General features: G+C 34.8%; 2 protein-coding genes across 2 annotated transcripts in view; one reads left to right on the top strand and one right to left on the bottom strand.

The window, feature by feature from the left end:
* The window catches only part of sfl (N-deacetylase and N-sulfotransferase sfl), a 185,304-nt gene extending 161,753 nt beyond the window's left edge, over positions 1-23,551 (top strand). Inside the window, exons 12-16 of the mRNA XM_081760378.1 lie at positions 2,168-2,294; positions 4,655-4,806; positions 10,973-11,149; positions 13,414-13,534; positions 16,607-23,551. Coding sequence (XP_081616504.1) covers positions 2,168-2,294; positions 4,655-4,806; positions 10,973-11,149; positions 13,414-13,534; positions 16,607-16,717 — 688 coding nt within the window. The 3' untranslated portion in view covers positions 16,718-23,551. The remainder of the gene's footprint in view (positions 1-2,167; positions 2,295-4,654; positions 4,807-10,972; positions 11,150-13,413; positions 13,535-16,606) is intronic.
* Positions 23,552-24,250: 699 nt separating this feature from the next.
* Positions 24,251-24,658, bottom strand: LOC145685612 (uncharacterized). The gene has a single exon (XM_081758001.1). It carries the CDS (start codon positions 24,656-24,658, stop codon positions 24,251-24,253), a length of 408 nt encoding a protein of 135 aa, XP_081614127.1.
* Positions 24,659-25,442: the final 784 nt, after the last annotated feature.

Here is a 25,442-nt window from a genome sequence, read left to right as displayed (position 1 = left end):
TACATGGAGTTGGCAACTGTGCAGAGTTTCAGCCACCTGCCATCTGCGGCGCTAGTAGTAAGTAAATACAAATAGCGACTCGTTTGGAAAACTGGTCTCGCAAAATTCGCTCAGTTACTCGATTTCTATGGGCGAAACATGTAACCGCGACTGAAAATTCACCTGCAACTGTGAGAGGAAACGGTCAATCTCACCGAGTGCATCATCTTCCTTCACGACAACGCGCGTCCGCATACAGCCCAGAAGACCATCACACTGTTAAAGCAGTTTCGCTGGGACAGCAGCAACTACCCTCCCTACAGCTCAGACCTCGCTCCAAGCGACATTCATCTGTTCCCGTACTTGAAAGAGCACCTAGCAGGCCGTCTCTTCGCTTCAGACGAGAAGGTGAAACACTTCATGACAGCGTGACTGAACACGTAAGGATAGGATTTTTACCAGGAGGAAATCTTCAAACTCATCCCACGATACGATAAGAACCTCAACCAATATGGAGACTGTCGAAAAATAACCTAATATATGAACTATATGTTGGTTCTATTGGTGATATAAGATAATATGTACACATTTCCCTGCAGACTTTGTAACCTGACTTTCCGATCACTCCTCGCAGAAATCAAATATTCTATTATAATAAAAAGAATTGCATATTGCACATTTCTCTATCATTAAATGTAAATTTATACTTTCCAAATGCGTAATATTTTTATTACACAGGTAACAGTTTCAGTATTAACTTATTTTCATCAATCCTGGCAAGATGCAAATTATTCTTTATGTTATCTTACACCTCTATCAATTACACGTGTGTCTCACTGTGGTTTGAATCCAAAACTTCTGATTATAAAACAATAATTTTAATCACTACTCTATGCTTACTCAGTTGTTTGTGCTTTATTCAAGATGAAATACAATTTTTTTTTAAAGATATGAATTGAGGCATGTTTGTAAACACTCTTTTATTTACTGTGTCTAATATTTATTTAATGTGATATTAATTGTATTGTTTCGGTGTTCTGTGACACCTTCCTCACTAGATGTGGTCCACTCATCTCACTTCTAATAATTTTATCTTGCAGTATTTTTTGTGTACGGGAAGAAGAGAATTCTAATGCAAGGAACTTACATTATCAATAGTAGTAAGGGTCCGCATATATCCAGCCGAGTCAGCAAAATTTCGTTGATTTTAATTGGCTGATAGAGGTCACGTGATTTTAAGCCTCGCCCACGCGGAAAATTTAAAATTAACCCCGCCCCTAGGTCACGTGGTACGACGTCATGTGGTTGTCTGGTCTTAGGCTCCATTCTCGTGGGTAATTCAAAATTAATCCCTCACTCTCTTTTAAGACCAGGATTTTTGAATTATCCGCGAGGGTGGAGCCTAAGACTAGTCGACCACATGACGTCGTACCATGTGACCTAGGGGCGGGGTTAATTTTAAATTTCCCTTGTGGGCGGGGTTTAAAATCACGCGACCTCTATCTGCCAATCAAAATCAACAAAATTTTGTTGACTCGGCTGGATATACGCGGACCCTTACTACTTCAATAAACGTATTAATGTAATAATTTAAGTTCCTTGCACTAGAATTCTCTTCTTTTGTAAGTCTTATTGCTGTGAAAAACTTGTGCAGAATGCTGTTTTATGAAGTTTGTACAAATACAATAAAATCTTCACAAAGTACTTGGCAGAAGTGCGCAATATTGTGTCATCATAAAAAATTCCTTCAAGTACTTTCTTCTGTATTGATGGGGGTCACGGTGGATCAGGCATAGAGTACTTACCTCTGGTGTAGGGGATCTCTGGTTCGATCTGCGGCCAAGTAAGCTTGTGGTGGACAACATCGTGTCCGTGGGTTTTCTCGGAGTCCTCCCGTTTCCTCTCACTTTCTCATTCCACCAATTATTCCATCATTCACTTACCTTAATCATCGTCTCCCTTTAGTTTAACACTCATAATCTAGGGACATTAAACTGAAATATCTCGTCTCACTTCTGTACTGATGTTATTACTTGCTTAAGGAATGACAAAAGATACTCATTGTGGCCATCTGTTTCTGTAGCTTGTGGATTAGGTTGTTGTTTCTCCTTTTTGTTAATCTTACCTATAAGAACGTAATGATAAATAATAATGTCTCTTTTTTTTTTTTTTTTTTTTTACTTTCAAGGTATATGAGCTTCTTCCCAGTGCCAAAAAATTCAACAGCTCGTTACCTATTTGAAAAAAGTGCTACGTACTTCGACGGAGATCAAGTTCCAAAGAGAGTGCATGCCTTGCTTCCTCAAGCAAAACTTGTAAGTTTATAACAGATACATATTCTCGAAATTGTTGATAGATGTGTTGTGAATTAAGAGCCTGATATACTAAAAAAATAATACAAAATTTACCATTTTTCTTTTGCTTGTTTATTTATAAGTGAAAGGAGATAATGAAATACAACTTACCACGATCATAGATAATGTTATTCTACAACAAAAAATATGAACGTGAAGAATTTTCAGTGTTGCCATCCGTAGAAATTACAGTGTTGCACGAATGACATTCCCCCCAAAATTTAAGTTAAGGCAGCGACTAGAGAAACGGATTCAACTGCGTTTTTTTAGGTATCATGTTGTCTTGAAATCCTGTGAACTACTTTTTAAATAGTAGTTGTATTTAGTTTGTAATAAACAAAACAGTTTTAACATACAGTTACTAAAATTAAATAACAATGCTATTTAAAAAATAGTTCACAATATACCAAAACAACGTGATACGTAATCAAATGCAGTTATGTTCGTTTTTCTAGTCGCTGCCTTAACTTAGATTTTGAGGGAAATGTTATTTGGGCAACACTGTAATTTCTGTGGATGGCAACACTGAAAATTCTTCAGGTTCATATTTTCTGTTGTAGGATAACATTATCTGTGATTGTGGTAAGTTGCATTTCAGTATCTATTTTCACTTATGAAAAACAAGCAAAAGAAATATGGTAAATTTTGTATTTTTTTAGTATGTCAGGCTGTTAAGTATTATATTGACAACAGAATAGTGGTCAGTAAACAGTGAATGGGGTATTCAAGCCACTAATATGATTTCCTTTAGGGTAACATAGGTTAGTTGTTGTTAGATTGGTTGGTTACGTTGGAATTTAGTGTCCCTTTCAGCACCGGGACTACATGAGACGTGGCTGTACAGTTTAACGTGGGGTCTGAACCACATGAGCTCGCACCGAGAATCAAACCCGGATTTCTCGCACTATAGTAGTTGTCAGAAATTATTTTGCAGTTGACTATGACTTTCGGTAATCGGCTATAAATGTCGGTGATAATCAACTTAAAATATTAGCTGTGACTGCTTCCCATCATTACATAGGGAGAGGGGCATACAAGTCAGTAAAATTTCTCCTTTTGTGTAGAATTTGATAAGAGTATGGAATATTTTCTGTATCTATCACGCTAGTATTATGCAGCAAATTCTCATGTTATTCGTGCCGATTTGAGGGTTAGTCTTACAAAGTTATATTATTATTTACGTTAGTGAATGTGTTCGAAAGATGGAAACCAAAAATTTCGAATTCGTCTGAACTGAGTTCACTAAATAGGAGTATAGTGATTTTTATTTTAAAGTAATTTTTAAAAATATTTGTTTTATTTTGTGCAATAAACTTAAAAGAAGTGCATTTGGTTTTATTTTTGCTTTTTTATACAATACAATGTTTTTGTTTACGTATAATTTTTACTTGTGGGAAAGAAGATAACGTTTTTTTTTTTTTTTTTAAATAGATTTTGCTTATACGTTATAATAAGGCTTTAGCCAATGTGCAAACGAAATAAATAAATTTTTGCTTGTACTGCGTGTTCCAAAATTATATTTTACGTCTGGGTTCTAGACCCGTGGGCGGGGCTTCGTAAGAGAAGCGTGAAGAGCGATACTTGATTCTTCAAGATGGACACAAAATAGTGAAACCTGCGTATTTTTGTGCTTAAGTATTTATAGAGTAATTGGGCTTGTATTACGTTTTATATGTAATTAATACTTAACATCTTTTTTTAAAATGTTGTTAACCAAAATTAAATAACAAAAGTATGTAAATGTTATGAACATGTTAAATATACTCAAATTAAATTGCAGGTGCATTAAACTCATTAATTCTTTCGTTGTCTATTGTATGCATAGTTCACCTATTATAGATTTCCTTGTTATGTTATGTTCTTTCCAGCGAATGTATCTCGCTGAAGTTGCTACTTATTCTATAACTTCTCATGTAGTAGTTGATTGCAGTTGTTTAGAGAAGGTTAGAACAAAACTTGGTTTCGTTCAAATCGCATCACAATTAGAAAAAAAAAGAAAAAGAAAAAGAAAAAAAAACAGCATTTGTGTGTAGATAGCTTTGTATGTATTCAGATCGATATTAGCGAAGCTATCAAATGCACGGGTGCTGAACAGATTCCAAATTCGATTTCCGAGCTTGGTTATCACGTTGGTTTCTTTTGCTATTCGTAGTAATCATTATAGGAGATCCGCTAGAATCATTACATGAGCAAAGTGAATGCCAACAACTTCCGTAGAGGCAGAAAATATTAGTATTGTTGATTTTATTTTACTTTCAACTGAATACAAGGCACATCTTTAATAAATGTTTCTAACACAATACTTTTCCTGTTCATTTTAGGTTACAATTTTAATTTCTCCGGCTCGAAGAGCGTACAGCTGGTATCAACATATGCGTTCACATAATGATCACGTAGCGCTTAATTATTCTTTTTACGATGTCATCACAGCAGGTGACACGGCTCCAAAAGCTTTAAGAGAATTGCGGAATAGGTAAGTACTTACTTTCTGTATTACTGAAGTATGTGTTAAATTAATGAAACGTATATTTTCACTTCAGGGTTGATATTCAGTTATTTAGTTAACTGACTAGACTTTGGCCAAATGTGACGGCCTTGCGTCTCTTACATACAGGGGCGGATCCAGGACCGACTTCTGGGGGGGGGGGCGATGGGTTGTCATACTGCTACTTTTAAGGGCTCCAAACTTTGGGATGAGTTTTATTTATATATATAAAATAAGAAAGTTTCCTCTTCTGGGGGGACAATCGACCCCCCCGCCCCCTGGATCCGCCCCTGCTTACATATTAGCCTTGCATCAAGAGTGAATTTCATTCATTTGCTCTTAACATTTGCTGAATTTGGCCCAGCTGAGGTCTTGGCCCAACTCCTGACCCCCGAGTTTACTCTGCGTAGGGCCTCGTACCTTTTAAACCCACAATTCTGCCAAATTTGAAGTTTCTTTTCTTATTTTGTATCCCAAGAAAACTCCCATTTAAATAACATGGGAATTTTTCATCTCTCACTTAGACACCTTAAAAAACTAAAAATATCACTTTTGGCAGTTTTCCTGTGGGTTAGTTCCGGAAGGCTACAATCTTGCCAAATTTCATCATTCTAATCCTGCCGGAAGTGCCTAAACATTTTGGTGTGTAGAAGATGTCCTATACAAATAACATGGGAAAGATTTTTCAGTTCCCCATGAAGGCACCCTACAGCTGGAAATTTTTATTTTTTAAATGATTTACTTAGGTAACGCTAAAGAAAACGCACAAGCACACCGAGTTTTAAGTTTTTATTCCAATTCCAAGTACTTAAAATATAAGACTATAAGTTCAAGAAAAGACACATTTAAATAACATGGGGAATTTCTTCATCGCTCCTTTAGACCCCCCCCCCTAAAAATTAAAAAAATATTCACTTTTTTTTTTTTCAATTTTCCTGTCGGTTAGTCCCAAAAATCTACAATTCTGTCAAATTTAATCATTGTAGCTTTACAGGAAGTGCACAATAATTTTGAAGCGTAAAGGGTGTCCGTATAAATAATATGGGAAGATTTTTCAGTATCCCTAAAACCACTCTAAATTTGGAATTTTTCATTTTTAGTGATTTAGTTAGGTAAACACTAACGAACAAGCCTGCCGAATTTCGAGTTTTTATTCCAATTCCAAGTACCTAAAACATGAATTTATAGGTCCAAAATAGGGGTCATTTAAATAACATGGGGAATATCGTCATCTCCCCCCCCCCCTCCTTTATACCCACTAAAAGTTAAAAATATTTAATTTCGACAATTTTCCTATCGGTTAATCCCGAAGAGCTACAATCATGCCAAATTTCAACTTTCCACGTCAACCGGAAGTGCACGTTATTTTATGCTAATTCATGTAGTTTTATATATAGTTACGATTTCTTTGTACCATTATCATTGTAGAAAAAATATAAACTTCGGAAAAGTGATAATTGAAATGTAATTTTCATTGAATATGTGATCATTTTTCAAGGTTGTGACAGCTATTGCTTACCAATGATATCATTGTAACCAGTAGAAAGCGTCAATACAGAGATCGTTATTACGTACGTTATATATATATATATATATATATATATATAATATATAAAATATATCACACATTGTATTTCTGAATAAGAATTCTGTATGATGGATGTATTATTTATAATACAAAGACGTTCCATGTTCAAATTAAATACCTACGTTTTCCTTTTGCATGTTTGAAATGCGTATATTTTTTGATCTTTTATCTATCCAGGTAAGCATATACAGTACAGTGTAATGTACTTAAAAACATCCTTTTTTCTGAAATGAAAAATACGTGATGAAATTTTAAAAAGTGCTTGCTTTATACTACCAGAAGTACCATGCTTATGCACAATATTTGAAAGTAAACAAAAATGAGTAGAATAAATAACAACCAGCAACGACGTGCCTATTTTCGGGCAGGTAACATGCACATTCTTGACTAAAGTTGACCTTAACTGTCAACGGGATTATTACCAATCGGTTTAGCGACCCCGAAAACTGTGGATTTCACACTAATCTCGGTCATTTTGTACATTTTATTTTTCACCTCTTCTGCGGATTGAAGCTGAACGTGGGCTTAGACAGCAACGGAGGTATCACTATTCAATCGACCCCGAAAACTATGGAAACTAATATTGGTCATTTTTTAATTATTTTCACATGCTACTTTCTCCCCTCTTAGGGGTGTCTTACCACCACAATATATGTATATATTTCAGTTTGAAGTCATACGTGCGTGTCAGCTTGTTTTAAAAACGAGTTTACATACCGAGTTTTAGTTTAACATGAGAAGCTCGTGAAATCCACTATTTTTGGTAAAAAAATTTTAAACCACCTCTTCCTGCCCCCTTAGAATATGCATCAAAACATACTAGTCTCCGATCTCTTCCAGTCTTCAGTGTCTTCGATGCATTTACTTAGAAATATGCACGCCAAGAATATGGATTCAACACTATTGTATACGAACAAGCTAACAAACATTAATTTTTTATATATATAAGATTGTGAAATCACACCTCAGTTGTAGCACACTTTTCCATGTAAGTCTTTTAAATTTAATCTTTTAAATTTCTTTTTTTTTCTTTCTTCCTTTTTTAATTGGTGCCAAGTAATTATGTCCAGTGATATTTGTAAATTGATTCTGTGCATGAGGTATCAACATCTTTTTGTGGAGTTGAATAATTTTCATCACTTCCGTAATTGTCAAGTGAATATTAACTTTTATTTAAAAAAGACAGCTACAAATATTTGTTTTCTAATTTAGAGGTTTTGATCACCGAAACTATGAGACACACGAATCAACAATTTAATATGCTAATTGGGTACTGTATGTTTTGTCACCGAAGATTGTGGACTCAGATTTATGTGCATAGAAACCTCTAGAAACGAGCTAACATAATAAAATACTTTCTCAGATTGGCACTTGAAAGGCAATGTTATCATTGTTAAGGCCAATCCGACAAATACTCGAAAAGAAGAGGGAATACAATACCCCGATACATCATTTATTGGTTTCAGAAAGGCTTACGACTCGGTTAGGAGAGAAACATTGTATAACATTCTTACAGAATTTGGAATACCAAAAAAGCTAATTAGATTAACGACTATATGTTTAAATGAATCCCAAAGTAAAGTCCGGATTAGAAAATTTTTGTCCACGAGCTTTCACGACGAGAATGGCTTGAAACAAGGAGATGCGTTATCGCCATTATTATTCCACTTTGTCCTGGAATACGCTATAAGGAAAATCAAAGATAGCAACCAGGGCCTAGAGTAGAATAGTATTCACCAGGTTATGACGTATGCTAGTAATGTAAAGTTAATAGGGGATGATAGAACAATAGAAAGAAATGCAAAGGTCTTGTTAAACGCTTGCAGGGATATAGGTTTAGAAGTAAATGTAGGGCTCATAGCGAGTCATTTTTTAAACTAAAAGTTACTTTTTTCAAGTTAGTCACTAAAAGTTACTTTTTTGGCAGGTAAAGTGACTTTTTCGTGTGATTTATGTTTTGCATTGGCAGTTTTCTAAGAAAAATATTATAAAAATAAATGGAAAAAGGCAGAAACTTGTTACTTATTACTCTTCTGAAAGCTTCAGTACTTGCTGCCACATGTGAAACAGTCAGCTTTATTCTCACTTCAGCTTTTAGTCTTTCTAAAGCACAGTGAATGGTTGGTGGATGCTTAAGCCCTCAAGGTGGGGTTGAGAACCCTTCTGTGTCTATTCTTTCTTCTATCATAATAGTCTTTTAGTTTGCTCTCGTAATAGTTAACGCTCCGCGTAACGTTGTGTGTATGTGTTTGTGTGGTTCATCATGTTCGTCTTGTGTTATGTTTCTTGTATGTTCTTCTTAAGTGTAGGTGATGAATTTGAATATTTCATGGCTTTGAGAACTCTCAATACCAAATTAAATATAATGTCTGGGATGGAGAAATTCGGAAATAGGCCAGAAGTGGTTCCACTTACTCAGAAGCTTCTTACATCTGCTAAGCTGCTTACCGTAACTATAAAGCATACTTAGAAAACCTAAGAAAGGAGGAAGCTCAAAAAGAAGCGAAGAAGAAAAGATGAAACAAAACAACAAAGAGAGAGGTGATGGAGAAGTTGACAAAGGAAAAAAGGGGCATGATGAGATTTTCGTTTTTTTCGTGTGCTTTTGGTCACTTTTCAACTATTTACAAGAGACCAAATCACTATGAGCCCTGTAAATGCAGAGAAAATAAAATACACGGAAGTTTATCCGGATCGTAATACGGCAAATTTGGAAACGTTAAAATATCAAATAATACTTTTGGTAAGATGGATACTTTCAAATATCTAGGTTCAATATTGAAAGACGAAAACCATATTCACGAAGAAATTAAATGTCGAATAAAAGCAGGGAATTCATGTTATTGTTCAGTTCAAAATCTCTTGTTGTCGCGAATTCTGTCGAGGAATTCGAAGCTTAAAATATATAAAACTATAATTATGCCTGTTGTTCTGTATGGTTGCGAAACATGGTCGCTTACTCTGAGAGAACAACGTAGGCTGCAAGTATTTGAGAACAAGATCCTAAGAGGAATATTCGGACCTAAGAAGGACGGGAGTGTGGAATGGCGGAAACTATATAACGAGGAATTACATAATTCATACCATTTACCAAACATTGTTAGGGTCATCAAATCTAGGAGGCTCAGGTGGGCAGGTCATGTAGCCAGGATGGAAGAAAGTAGGAACACTTTCGAAGTCTTAACTGGAAGACCAATCGGGAAACAACCATTAGGAAGACCTATTTGCAGATGGGAAAACAATATTAAAATAGATCTCACAGAAATAGGAATACAAAGTAGGAACTGGATCCAATTTGCTAAGGATAGAAGTCAGTGGAGAGCTTTTGTGAACGCGGGATTAAACCTTCGGGTTCCATAGGCCATAAGAGTTAGTTAGTAATTAACGCCAATCAGATTTCCAATAACGTAGTTTCCACATGAGAATTTGTTGTAAATGGGTGTTGTTTTTCATAGAAACTATCTAGTATTGTTTTAAGAAGAAATGAAACACTTCATTACTGAGGATTTTCAACAATAATGTGTCTATCTTGGACAGAGGTATAAGGATGTTCAAATTGATAGGTCTTTCGTTATTAAATATTCATGTTTTCATATGTCTGATTCTTTTCGTAGATTTTTTTTTATAAGCGAATTTTGCTGCACTTTCGTCAGGTTTATTTATTAAGTTAAAAAAATGATGATGCTTTTTTAAGGGATAAAGTTTCGTAGATAGGAAAATTTACTTTCAAACTGATAATTTATTCTTTCAGTGATTTCTTTGTGTTTCTTCCTTCCGTCCTTCCCCTTTATTAAACTAACAAGTCTTTAATGTTTAAGCTGTTATACAGGGTGTTAAAAAAATTTGTTACAATATTTTGGGAATAGATTCGTCATATTAAAAATAAGAATAAAGTTAATATGGACCTGTGGTCGGAAGTTAATAGTTTCGTATTTATAGGGTGCCGAAAAGGTGAAAAAATGAACTTTAAAGGTCCATAGTTCCACTACTATAGGACCGATCGTAGTCGGGTCAAGACATCACTAAGGAACTAGTATGTGAACTATCCAAATATCCATCTGTCAGAACCTCCGGTACTTGCATAATTATTTTTAGAGAGGCTGTTTGGGAGTACTTGATCACTCTCCACCTACCTCTCTAAAAATTGGTGTGCAAGTACTAGAGTATTCTTGAACATGGATACTTGGATAGTTTACGTACGAGTTTCTCAGTGATGTCTTGACCGGACTGCGATAGGTCCCATAGTAGTGGAACTATAAACACTTAAAGTTCCCTTCTTTCACGTTTTCAGCACCCTATAATTCCGAAACGATCCGCTTTTGAGCATAGATCCATAATTTTTTTTTTCTTATTTTACTGTGAGAAATGTGTTCCCAAAATATTGTGACGTTTTTATAACACCCTGTATAATAGTGGTCAAAGTTAGTTAATAATATAATCATTATCATCATCTTCTCATCTGTTGAGAGGATTTGATATATTGAAAGTTAGTATCTCGATGATTGTTTTTTTTTTATTCTTAGAGTTCCACACAAATATTTATTGTCTTTTATTATGTAATTTCAGGTGTTTAAATCCGGGGAAATATTCTCAGCATCTCGAGCGTTGGCTTTCGTTCTTTCCCCCTCAGCAGCTGCATATCATCGACGGAGAGCAGCTCCGACTGAACCCAGTGGAAGTGTTGAATGAATTACAGCGGTTTCTTAAAATACAACCTCCGTTTGATTATTCAACGCATTTAAGGTAAACAACCAATAGCAGAACTGTACGTCCAATAATTCAAATATGTAGCTACAGTGTGTTTTTAAGTACGAAAAATGTATTCATTAATTTTGCCTTCTTGGAATTCAAAACAAGACAAAGTGTAGTTTGTAATGTTCACGACAAGAATATCAAATTGTTCAAAGCTACTCTCGCACTCTTGATTTCATGGTTCGTACTTCATTACCTTTAAAATGTATCAGGTTTTCAATTACTATACGCATGTGGCACGGATCCATCAATTCGAGAGAAATACTGCCGAAATTTTCATTATTATTATTATTATTATTATTATTATTATTATTATTATTATTATTATTATTATTATTATTATTATTATTATTATTATTATTATTATTATTATCAGCAGCAGCAGCATCGTTGTCGTCGGTATTCTGCCAATATTGGCAGGTCACTTGCCGCAACTGAGAAGCTTTTATTCTCCATGGTCTTTAGCTAATATCTTTGTCTTCACGTACGATTTTTCTATTTCGATGTAATCCATCAATTGTAGCCTCCTTCTGCCTCTCCCTTTTCTTCCTGCCACCATACCCTCTAACACGTTCCTCATGATGCAGTTCCTTCTTAGCCAATGTCCCAACCAATTTCTGTTTTTCTTCTGAATATGTAAAATTTTTATTTTCTTCTCACCGTTACGCTAAACCCAGCTTATTTTCTCCATTCTTCTCCACATCTACATTTCGAAAGCTCCCAGTGGTTTTTCATCATTTTTGCGTAATGTTCATGTTCCTGGCCAATACAGTACAATACTCCACACGAAGGATTTTATGAGTCTGTGCAAGGTCCCATAAAGTACTATTTTCTTCCTCCTAAAGGCTTGTTTCCCCATTCCTATTCTTTCCTATCCTCGTTTTTATTTCACATTCCCACTTCATATCGTTACTAATATCACCCAGGTATCGAAAACTAGTCCCCTGTTCTGTTTTCTCCTCTCCCATTTCTATGTTTGACAGCGACCGCTTCGTTGCAATCACCATGGCTGCTGCTATTATTATTATTATTATTATTATTATTATTTGATACTCCTATTGAAACTAGACCCGGGTTCGATTCCCGGTGGGAGCTCCTGTGGTTCGGATTCCACATTAATCAGTAGGTCCATGTCTCATATAGCCCTGCTGCTGAAACGGACGCTAAACTAAAATCAACTCAACTCCTATTGAGACTGTAAATGCAGGAATTAGCATGTAAAGTATCGCACAGAAACCATATTGCCACATTTTGAAAAATAAAAGATAAATAAGCTCACTCATAAAGCTGCATGTACCGTAATTATTTTAAATTCATGGTTCATATATATCATTGTCTGTAGAGTGAATCAGGCTTTTGAATGATAACCTACTTATAGGTCATTAATCCATAAATTCGGCAAAAGCCGGGAGAAATGTTGCCGAAATCTTTCCGAAAAGGCTTCCTTTTTATACTTGGCCATCGCTATCGGAACTTCAATTTCATGGTTGAGGTATGTGAACGAAAGATACTCCTCAAAATACTTCGGGTCCTAGATTATATATTTGTCAAATTTAGGTTGTATATTTGTCAAATTTTATTGAAATATGGTTAGTAAATATAAACAGAGTGACAAAGTGTGTGTATTTTCCATATGTAAACGGCAACAGGTGATCTTATGAGTAGACGGGGTGGCAGAAGAGTATTTACAAATTAAATACTTGCAAATACCAGTTAAATGACAATGCATGTCATGAACCAGCGTTCAACCGCCGTTTGATAACAAAAGTTTCAATAGGGGGGGTTACTGTACTTTTTGCTTTCTTGTTGATATTCTAATTCGTTTAGTTCCGGGTTCGATTCCCGGTGGGGTCACTCGGTCGAAAAAGTGTAACAGCTTTTTCAGGCCAGCCACCCTGAATGAGGTTTTCCTGGGTTTTCCTCATTCACACCAGGCAAATGCCGGGGTGGTACCTAACTTATAGGTCCCAGGCCGCTTCCTTCCTTTCCCAATCCTTTCTTCCTTCCCTTTCCCCGGATTGTGTGCTCGCCGAGTGACGTCATCCCTCAAATCGTGAAGGGCTAAATGGCCTTAGATGCCGAAAGCCCAGAAATCTAAATCCTAAATCCCCTAATTCGTTTAGTTCAACAAAGCTGAAATGAAAGTCAAGTACAACTAAGATGACCACAATATCTAAATCTAGTAAATTGTGTTGTAAGAAGATAATTTAAATGTTCGCAACTAATATTTGCTTCTTTGTATGTTGTTTCTCTAGGTATGATCCAAAGAAAGGCTTCTTCTGCCAAGTCGTTAATGGGGACCACACAAAATGCTTGGGACGTAGTAAAGGCAGACAGTACCCTCCAATGGACGACAAATCATATAAATTGCTTCAGGTAATTGCACTATTAAATTTGCAATTTTAGTTTGTGTATGTATCATTTAAGAAAAAATAATATTAGTAGTAATACGTAGATCATATAGAAAAAATAGTAAACATTTTGGCGTGAAACAAAAACGATAAATGATTTGTGGGAAACATTTATGACATAAAAATTACATTACTTCAATTTTCAACGCAGGAGGTGGCTCAGTGGTTACCTTTGGTTCGGGGTCCCTGGGTCGATCCCGGCCAAGTTGGTTTTTGGTTAATTACATTGTGTCTGTGGGTTTTCTCGGGGTATTTCCGTTTCCTGCCATATTCTCGTTTCACCAATTTTTCCATCATCATTCACTTGCCTTAATTATCGTCTCCCTTAGCCTAGCGAACATAAGAGTGGGACGTTAAACTGAAATATTTCCTTTCACTTCATTGTAATTTTCAATGTCTTTGGCATCACATTTAATCAGTTTTCCTAGCACGATACCACTTTGTTTGAACATCATTGCACTCTGTTGCCACCAATGCATTCAAAGCTTCTCTGAGTTCACCAGCAGCAAGAAAGTACGGAGTACTTTCCGGACAGTGTCTTTCAACTTTCTGAGCAAATAGCAGTCAAAAACCCTATTATACTCTGCACCTCACAGTTGGTAGGATTCTCAATTTTGTCGCAGAGCTCACAACCCGATAGCGTTCATGTTCATACCTGCCACACAATCATAGTCATACGTCTTGCAAATAAAATCAGAAAAATAAACACTGCTGAACAAGACTGCACTTATTTAATATAAAAACACATTTACACGTGAGTGTACGTCTGATGAGGATCTTGGCTAGAAGATTGAAACGTCACGTGTAAATGTGTTTTTATATTAAATAAGTGCAGTCTTGTTCAGCAGTGTTTATTTATTTATTTATTTTTTGATACCTGCGTTTTGCTGTTTGGTTCAAACTACGGGTCATAGCTGTAGTGTGCTGCATCAGGGTGTCTATCGCTCACGAAAGTCATAAAAAAGTCACGAAATCAGAAAACGGTCATGAAAGTCAAGAAAATTTAACTTTTGGGTCACGACTTTTTTTATCTGTACAAACATAAGTGTAGACTGGAAAATTTTATTCTATAAAATGTCAAAATTCACCATCAAAAATGTGTATGGTTGGCTTTAGATGCTACCAAATCGCAAGCAAAGCAGCATGAAAATGCGGCCCAATTCGCACCTACATTAAAAATATTACTAAATTTTATGATTTGGGAAAGAGAAGGTCACGAAATTTCATTTTGGTTTTTTTAGTAGACACCCTGTGCATGCTATAGGCGAATATTACTTCTTTCTGGAAAGCACTTTCCCAAGGATTCAAAAACGAAATCAAAAGAATCTTGTCTTACATGTCGTGGGCAGTGTGTCACCAGTCAAAAGAACTCAATCTCATGCATTTACTTTTGGCGGTAAGCAAGGTTGAAGGGTTACCTCACGAAGGTGCCCACTTATGATTACAGTAGATGGGTGTCAGTGAAATGGTCAGTTTTAATCTTGAAACTCTTGTATTCGTTAAGAGTAAAATTCTTACATCTAATTCTTTTAATTCTAAAAGCATAGTTAAGATATTTTAGAGAGATTTATCAATTTGACAATGTTTTAAGCCACAATGAAAATCCCTTGTTGAAGATTAAAGATTTACAGAGCAGAAATAAAATTTTCAAGATTAGTGTTGATCAGTCACTTCCAACTGGTCAATGTCTGACGTAAGAGCACGTTTCCACGATCAGTGCCAGGCCAGACAAGAACAAGTTGAGCAAACAAGGAGAGAAAACGAGATAGGTGAAGTAGAGTCAAACAAGTTTCGGCATTGTTCGATTAATCGTAAATTCACGAGTAGGGCATTGCAAAACCATCGATTACGCTATGTTTACCTGTCTCTATTTTCTTTTATCAACGCTAGATTTGCTAATTTTCTTTTCCTTGTTCTCTCTGTACGATTTACCGAAAATACGAGCAGCAAACTACTTCCTGCTTCCAGTTAGAATTGACTGATATTGACTATAATATATTGTTGTACTAAACCATTATAACAACATTGATTGTTAGCGCAGTTCATTGCGTTGCAGTACAGCTTTAGAATCCCGTTCTTGAAGTGCAAATTACAACGTAAACTCTAAATTATTAACACACAGACACACGCGCTCTGTTTGCTCATATCCAAACGCGATATGGGAATCCCCTCAATCTGAGAATAATTGGCCATAACTTTCTATTTTATATAGTTTAGTTATTTTTGCTACATATATATTGATATATTTATTTCTTAAGGACATTAAAAAGTTCCTTAATTTCTATTGTAGATGCGCCGAAAACCTTTTTACCTGAAGTAGTTGAAATTGTAACAGTTGCATGGAGTTTTTCTAACGAAACCACACGCAGTGACGGGAATTGCCCATACTTTCGAAGCTTTCTGTGCTCATAACCTCCAGCACCATTTTTCAACCTTTTCTAAAACAATTCTAAAACACGCCTTTGTTCTTCCTTTTATAGCCTACTCCATCTTAATCACAATTGTATATACAAAAAGTATAGTACGATCATAAGAAATACGAACAAATCCACACGCGGTGACGGTTTTCCCCTGCAAACATATTTCCACAACAATAAAAAACAGACAGCGTGATGTATGTGCTTAAATAATCAAAAGAGGAAGCCAGAGGGCGCCACAACTCCCATCGTATAGCTATAGGTATACCATATTGACTTGATACTTAGTCTTTCGTTCCAAGCGCTGCTATCGGCTGAAGGGATTCCACTTCCTTTCGCTAAGGCTCTCTCGCTTAGCAACAGCTGAACCCTTATAGGCTCAACGCGTGTGTGTGTGTAAGCTTTAGTTCGCATTTTTGCCACGGCTCGAGACATTTTGGCAGCACTATAGTCTCAAGCAGTTACATTTTTTTTCTTCAAAAATGGGGAATCTTCGTCAATGCATTTGCTTGAGTGTTAACATTTTTAAAATTGTACAAGGTTTTCACAAATTGCTTGGGAATTTAAAAAAAAAAACCTTTCTTTTTACATATTTATATTTTATTTCTTTTCTTTTGTAGCGCTATTACTTGTCCCATAATACGGCTTTGGTGAAGTTATTCAAGCGATTAGGCTATCGTCATATTCCACAGTGGCTGAAAGAAGATCTCAGTGACACAGTCATAACTTGACATCCATGTGTGTTGTGAAAAGGTGAGAAAAAGGTACGTTAAAAAAAAAAAAAAAAAAAAACCAGCAGGAAAATGCCACAAGAAAGAAGAGCAAGACAGTAAAAGAGCAGCGGATTAGAATGTATGCAAGAAAAAAAAAATAACGTCCGTGTAATTCATCTGTGATTATTAAGTCAAGAGCTAAAAAGAATTTTTTAAAAAAGAATGTTAAATGTTCTCTTCTTAAAATGCAAGAAAGGGGGAAAAATGGCAGCTTTCTTGGAAAGGAAATATACAATCCGCAGTTTCTGTTTCCGAGATTCAAATGAATTGTCGTTTTCAGCTTTCAGCGGAATAAAATCTCATTTCTGCAGGCGGTGAAGCGAAGCAAGAAGAGAAACATACCAGACCATAGCATCAAACTGAGCTGAAGAAGTTAAATGTTAACTTTATATATTGACCTTCCCTTATTGGTTGTGAACGCGTAGCATTTTATGGTATTTCTACTGTAAAAGTAGTTTGTTAATGGTCCAAAAGAATGAAGAAAGGAAAAAAACAAATGAACATCGTTATAACAAGTAACCAACATAAAAGTAACAAACGTTGAGAAAACATAATTGCATTATTATACCTCATTAATGTTGAAAAGCATTGATTTTTTTCTCTTTAACTAGCGAAAGAAGGACTTTATGAAAAAAGCGTACTGACAATATTGTATTTTGTATGTATGACTTAGTCTCCGCAGTATTCTATATGTGTGTTTTATCAAATTATATGTATAACAAATGAATGTTTTAAAATTTCTTTTTTTATTATTTTGGAAATTAAATACATATATATATATACATGAGAGCGGACCAGTAAAGTGTTCAATAACCGCAGAACAGAACAGAACAAATAAACTTTAAAAAATCTCTTCCGGTGATTTATTTTTTTCTTTGGCAAGTACTTTACTTTAAAACAAAATTTATGTATATTTCGGTTGTATTTTTTTAAAAAATCTATGTATATGCTATGAAACAACTTGTAAAACAGAAATCTCTTTTTTTACCTTTTATTTTTTATCAAAATATATTTTCATTTATTGTTACTTGACTGACTATTATTAAATTTACAAACTTACGAAACTGTTAATACGTTTTGAAAGAAGTGTATGTATGTATGTATGTATGTATGTATATGTATATAATATGCATTCTGTTTTATTTTAGAAGAATATTTTTTTTTTTTCAAAAGCTGAACGTAAATAATTTCGTGGTTTCTTTTCTGTATATATTATTATATACGTATTTTGCCTCTGAAATGTGCTGTAAGCCAAAGTATATCCTTGTTTTACGTATTTCCAAAATTTATTTTCTATTAGTTACATATTTTCTAAAAAAATGTCTTCCGTAACTTCTCGTCAAAGTCATATGATGGTGATATTATTATTATTATTATTATTATTATTATTATTATTATTATTATTATTATTATTATTATTATTATTATTATTATTATTATTATTGCTTTAGTCTGTTACTTTTTTCTACACTTTGTCGCCGTTAGTAAGCGAGTGGCGGTTGTAACCCCAAATAGATAAGAATCTAGATCCCATCTTAAGAGCTTGACATACTAAAAATAATACAAATTTTACCATTTTTGTTTCACTTATTTATTCGTAAGTGAAAGGAGATAATGAAACGCAACTTACCACACTCATAGATAATGTTATTCTAGAACAAAATATGAACCTGGAGAATTTTCAGTGTTACCATCCATAGAAATCACAGTGATGCCAGTATAATATTTCCCCCTATCAATTAATAATTTCTTATTTCGGATTTTTTAAAAATCGATACCTCATTTTAGCCGTCCATAGAAATTTTAGAAGCAACATATTTCTTAACATAATATAAGATAACAGACATGTCAAGCTTGGTCTGTTGCTTCTTTCTGTACTTGTTGTTTACATGTTCAGAAGCATATCGTACACTTTATGTTGTACTCTAATTGATTGGTATATAGTGGTTCACTTTTTTATAAATTTACAGGTAGAATTTGTATATTTACACTGGAATTGTGATGCATTAATTTGTTTCAATCAAGAGATAAACTAAATTAACCCCTTGCGTTTACAGGTGTCATTTTCCAATGTGTATGCTATAATATCGGTTTTCTTTACTGTTAAAACACTGCCTAGATGGTTATATAGGGCATAGTTATTGTATGCGAGCGAGGAGAGCATTCATATTACTGATAAAAACAATTATTTGAATTGTGGAACATTTTTACTGGAAAAGGGAAATTCTGATGTTCTGAAGGGATTTTATGCTGTTTCATGTTGGCAACATTGACCGGAAATCAAAGACAAAGCTTTTCCTTTTCTGATCTCGAAATAAATCTCGAAGTTGCTCATTATCGTCGAAACAAACACATGCATATTTTAATTGAATGCTCCCATAGACCTGCCGTCTACTGAGACAACACTTTTTTTAACTTTTCTGTCCGTAAAGTGCTGCCACCTAAGGAGAAATAGTAGAATTAAATCGACTTGCATCCACTAACAAATTTCATCATCTCCAGGATCAATACGACCCGTAATAAGGGACAAGTTTTCATGACATCCACATGGATGTTACTGGTACGCAAGAGGTTAAAAGTGGGATTGCTATAGTGATACGAAAATGAAGAGAAACTAATGCAAGTGGCGGATTGTTATTTATGTACGGAAATTTATGTCGTGGCGTAACGTGTTTTGAAAACGTTTTTCCGGTGACCTTCAGGTACCCGGAAAGTGCGAACTTACAAATTCTCTACTATTTTCGTTGTATAATCTTTCGCAAATCAGAACTATATTCTTTTAGTTTTTGAACCGTCCCAGTAAATAATCATCTTCTATCATTTTAAATATTTTTTTGTTATTTTGGTTCGTTGTACATTCAGAGGTAAAATATGTACACTGTGCCATGTTTGATAATTAATAATGTTAATTTTAATAAATGTATGAAATTGGAGGTAAGCGTGGTTGTGTTCTATATAATTCAATGTTAATAATATTTTTTAAGGCATGACAATAAGTCCTTTTATAAATAAATAAATAAATAAGTAAATGGATAAGTAATAAAAAGAAAGTTATTAAAAACAAGATACAGCTTACTTTATATGTAATTACAATCAAAGTTTTTGAGACATGTGATGTTTCAATAGTCAGAAAAAAAAATCAGTTCAAGTCCTTTCCGAATGAATGGTTTGTATGTTAAAAGGCTGTTCGGTGAATTTTGCACAATATTTATCTTTCTTTTTCTAAAGCATTACAATAAATAAATAAATAAAAGAAAACGTACTATTACAATTTTTCAGCCTAAAGTTTTAATATTTAGTAATGTAATAATGTGATAATTTTAGTCCTTAATACGAGGGGTAATCAGAAAGTAAGGTTACAAAGCCTGATATGTATATAATATATTATTTCATGCAACAAATTAAATAGCCAGTGTAAACTTGAAATGAAGTGAAAATTTTAGCCCTATAACTTAACAGAAATGGATGACTAATGAGAGAGAATAATTGTGGAAGAATAGTGGACTGAATGTAAGAGGAAATGGAAGAACTCCGAGAAAATCCACAAACACTATGTTGCCCACCATAAACTTAACATTACATAGGTTCGAATTAAGGGCCCCTCGTATCAGGTGTGAACGCTCTGTCACTGAACCACTGTGCTCCCAAGGAGCGTTGAAAATCATTACAGAATTTTTAACGAAATGTATAGTATTTGCAAGAAGTCTTATTATTGTTGAATTGCTTACGAGGTGTGTTCAAAAATTATCGAACCTTCAGTTGGCTTTGGTTTGGAAATCCGAAACACTAATTCGCTTCAAAGTAGTCTTCTTGGTAATGCACACACTTCTTCCAGCGTTCCCATCATTGTTGGAAACACTTCTGGAACGCAATTTTTGGAATGATAAGCAACCGATGTCGTCGCACTACGCATGATTTCTCTTGATTCAAATCGAGTCCCTTTTAGTGGCATTTTCAGCTTGGGAAATAACCAAAAATCACACGGAGCCATATCGGGTGAGTAGAGAGCCTGACGACACACAGGAATGTTCTGTTTGGCGATGAAAACCTGAATCAAATTTCGCAGACACTCTCCTCATGCTCGAATTCTCGTTCAAAATTGAATGTACCGATCCGATTGAATGGTTTCCGCTTGGGTACCGCCAAGCTTTTGGCAAAATTTGATGTAATATCGCTGCTCAAGTTTATCTGTCATTTTACAAAAAAACTGAATCACTCATTACACGTCTTCGATCGCGCACACTCGTTGGCAGACTGCCAGCGAGTGACGTTTTCTGAGCGCGGGAAAAAAAAATCACGACTGTGCATGAGTGTCCCTTCTACATCTACGCTGAAAAAGAGTCACCCGCGCTTCATTGGTTTATGCGGGAAAAAATAAGGTTCGATACTTTTCGAACACACCTCGTATAACGTCATATGGTTCGATGGGGGAAAGATGGAACGAAAGTGAGAAGTAGAAAGAAGAGCAACGTAACTGATCGATTATTTGAAAAGTAGAAAAAAAAAATACTGGGAGTTAAAAGAGGAAGGTGAGGGTCGAGAAACGTGGAACAAACATTTCAAGACCTGGAGCCTATGAAAGAAAGAAAGAAAGAAAAAATAAACTCTCGTTAGTTCCAGGACCGGCCAACAAGCAGAATACTTAATAATAATTCATGGGGATCGAGAAAAACATCTGGCCATCGGGTAGTATCCAAAATATATCAATTGAAGTTATGTATGTTCCTTAAAAGGCGGCAGAGCTAAGATTTATCTTATTCAGTTTTATTTAGAGCTTTTTGAAAATGATAGACATACAGGGTGTTACAAAAAAGTTTGTCACAATGTCTTCGGAATAGATTTCTCACATCAAAATAAGGCAAAAAAAAGTTCATATGGACCTGAGGTCGGAAGTGCATAGTTTCCTACTTATAGGGTGCCGAAAAGGTGAAAAAAAAAGAACTTTAAATGTAGTCGGGTCAAGACATCATAGAGGAACTAGTGTGTAAACTATCCAAACATCCAAATATGCAAGTTCCTCAGTGATGTCTTGCCCAGACTACGATAGGTTCCATAGTAGTGGAGCTATGAACTTTTTAAAGTTCTCTCGTTTCACCTTTTCGGCTCTCTGTAATTCCGAAACTATCCACTTTTGAGCACAGGTCCATGTGAACTTTTTTCTTATTTTGATGTGAGTAATCCGTTCCCAAAATACTGACACACTTTTGTGACACCCTGTATATTGTAAAATTCAACGAAAAGCCTTGAACATGAGTGAGTCATATGTGTGATTGAAGGATTATTATTAATAATAAAGGAGAACCTACTGATTGCTTCAAGAAATGTTTGTACATACATATATATAAATATATATATATTAAAAAAATATATAATATAATAATGAAATGAATGTTCTCTTTCTTGAAGGGAAGCATTCCTTATAGTCATTCTCTGTGTCATGGTTACGTTAAAATGCCAATTCAGTAAGTCGTTATTTGGCTTCTGGAATGTGAAAAATAAATGTAATAAAAATGTCTTTTAGTTCTTTGGTGTATAACAAAAATAAATATTGTTACTGTTTAGATACATTTTTTTTTTCTCTAGCTCCAAGAAATTCTACCTTTTTTACAAATTGTACTGTTTATTACTGTGGAAGTTTGGAATAATCATACTTGTTGAGCTTTTCTTCGATATATTGTGAATGGTAAAAGAAAGTGTGGTATTGTATGTTACAATGCAATGATATCTTGGGGAGAATTGTTTTCGTAGGCGGTAATTTTTTACTTAGGCTCCATCACGCTGTGCTTAACGGTCTTCTTCACAGCGAAATTAAACTACCGCTAATTTTAAAGTTTTTCTGTAATACCTTCGAAACAAATAAAAATATTCGAAAATCAAAGACGTAGTCCACTAGACAATATTATCTTGCATGTGATACCGTTATCACAACTCATTTATCTGCTTTCGATTTGCAACTGTCAATAATTTAGCATTTTTTTGCGGGTTCTGTAAACAGCAGCACACCAAAAGTATTCATGCTTCAATATCAACATATCAACTCAACCGTTGTCAAATTTCTACAGAAAAAATAATGTGCAAAATCAAATTTGTTTGACCATATTGTAAATGTTCGTTTTTTTTTTAATAGTCCGATTAATCAAGTGATTGTTACGGAAAAAAGAAAGAAAAAAATAATGAAGCTTTACCACATTACTGACAACAATTGTCCCCAAGATAAGACTAAAAAAAAGGGATAAATTATTAATGAAATGTTTATTTTATCATAGGTTACAATAATTATGTAGTAGCTTCAGTTGTTGACAATATTGTTGCTTGTTATTTTTGAATACAAGCATGTATGTGACCTTTTGTATTTACCTGAGACATCTTCAACGAAACTTCAACAAGGTAATTAATAGTTTATGATGATACAGTTTCTTCCGTTGAGTTTGTGATCATTAATTAATTGTATGTGTAAAGAAAATGATTATTCCCAGTGAGTCCTTGTTTGCAAATACATTTTCTTTTTTTTTTTTCAAATACATGAATTGTTCTCTTAACAGACTGTAATTTTGCAGTAATGTTTAGATGTATAATGTTCGTATACGTTTGGACATGTAATTAGTAACTGAATGAGTGTTTCAGGAATCCGAATCTAATTGAATTAAATGTACATAATATGGTTTTAACGTATATCGACGAAAAAAATAAACATGAGAAGTAAAAGACATTTTTATGTGCAGATGAATTGTGAAATTTAAGACACCATGTGTCTTGATTAATTGTATAATTAAAAAATATTTACAAAACAAAGTGTTGTTGTCTTATTTTTTTATAAACCTCAATGAGTGTGTTGAGTATACATCATATTTATAATACAAAGACATGTCAGTCTGTGAGTAACGCTAGAGTGAGGCCACGCTAAGAAGAGCTCTGACAGCTCTCACGTGCGATCTAGTGCGGTTGCCACATTTATCTTCTGTAACAATACAACAAGGTGCTTTCTTTTGTGGGAAAAGAATCACCTATGTGTTACAACAAAAATATTATTTAACATCACGGCGTACGAAAGTATCAATCAAAAAAGAAAAAAAGTATTGCGTTAAGATTGTTTACAAAATCATAAAGAAAATAATTGCTACTTCTAAACACACAATGTTATATCTTTAAATAAAAAAAAAAAAAAAAAAAAAAATGAAAACTACTTACGTTAGAGAATGGCTTTCAATTGTAGCCACTTTAATGCCGTTTACTGTAGAAATCCTACTTCGCAGTAATCCATCAATGCCTGTACATAAGATCTTCCGTATGTCTCTGAATTATCACTCATAGTTTCATCATCTGTTACGTCGTCATCACTGCTGTTATCACTGTCTTGCAACGAGATTACCATTTCTTTTACAGTGTTTTCAAGTAAACCTTCTTCCTTCTTGGAGTTCAAAATTATGTGCCAAGTATGATTCACGACCTTTTTCCACTTTGCTGGAGTAATTTCTTTAATCGCTTTCAATATCAATCGCCAACACTTTGCATGGTGAATGTCTTGTTGTTTTCCGCGAAATAACCTTTTAATTGTGCCCAAATCAACTCAATTGGGTTGTAATGGCAATAATACGGGGACAACCTGATAACTTCATGTCCTGCAGTTTTGGCTAATTCATCGATCTCAAAACGCTCTACTGTGTCTTTGTAACATCGAACAATCTCGAGTAATTCAGCTGTGTTCATTGAAGAACAAAATCCAAGAATTTGATTTTCTTCAAGCCATTTTAACACCGCTTCTTTCCTTGTAGACGTGTTAGGCTCTTTATTTACCTTTGTATTGTGAAACGATGCAATGTCCAAAACAATAGTGGAGGGAGGAGGATTTTTAACGAGAAGAAACTCCTTAAACCACGACTTAAATTTTTCGAATGTCATTTCCTCGTGGTAGTCCACTGTCTTTCTCGACTGAAAAAGAAGCATGCAATGTTGAACAAAGCCATTTATTGACCCTGCATGTAAAAGAACGAGGCAACCGCCTTTTCCTATTGGGGTGTTAGAAGTCCTACGAATTGAGGTGACTGTCCAACTCCTAGACCTAGCATGACCTGCATTTACCTATGTTTCATCAACTCTCACTATTTCGTCAACAGGGAAACGAGTTATTTCCCACGATGCGCCACTATATCTTCCCTCTCAAGAAAAATAGTTCTTTCGGAAGCCTAAATTCTTCCAAGTGAAGCCTAAATTGTGCTAACTTTTGCTTAGACTACTTTTCCCTCTCTTGAACAATCCACTTTCCTTCAAACACACCAGAAGTTTTTTTCTTCGTGGGTATTCTTTCCTCTTATAATAATCGTGGATATGACGCCGAATAGAATCTTTGTCAAAATTATTTAAATTTGTGACTGTACATGGCCTATTACGCTTTTTTCCTAGGGTAGACAAAGTTTCCGTCGGTTCAGCGATATCTTTCGGACACTTCTCTTTTGTGATACTTTTCACAGTTGCAGGGCTAACGTGTAAAGCTGAAGCTACTCTTTCAATCACTTTATTCAATGGCAATAAAGGACAGTCTTTGTCACGTTCTTTTTCAAAATATTTCCTAAGATTAAACACACATTCTCATACGCGACTTATCAAGGGCACCACCTTTCCGCACTTCAGTCATTGTGTTCGTAAACACACACACATACACATGCTAAATTTGTTTGTTAGGTCT

The sequence above is a fragment of the Thermobia domestica genome, chromosome 5 (assembly GCF_964235325.1).
Source record: "Thermobia domestica chromosome 5, izTheDome1.hap1.1, whole genome shotgun sequence".
NCBI lineage: Eukaryota > Metazoa > Arthropoda > Insecta > Zygentoma > Lepismatidae > Thermobia > Thermobia domestica.
Note: the sequence above shows the minus strand (reverse complement) of the source record. Positions and strands in the feature narration are given on the sequence as shown.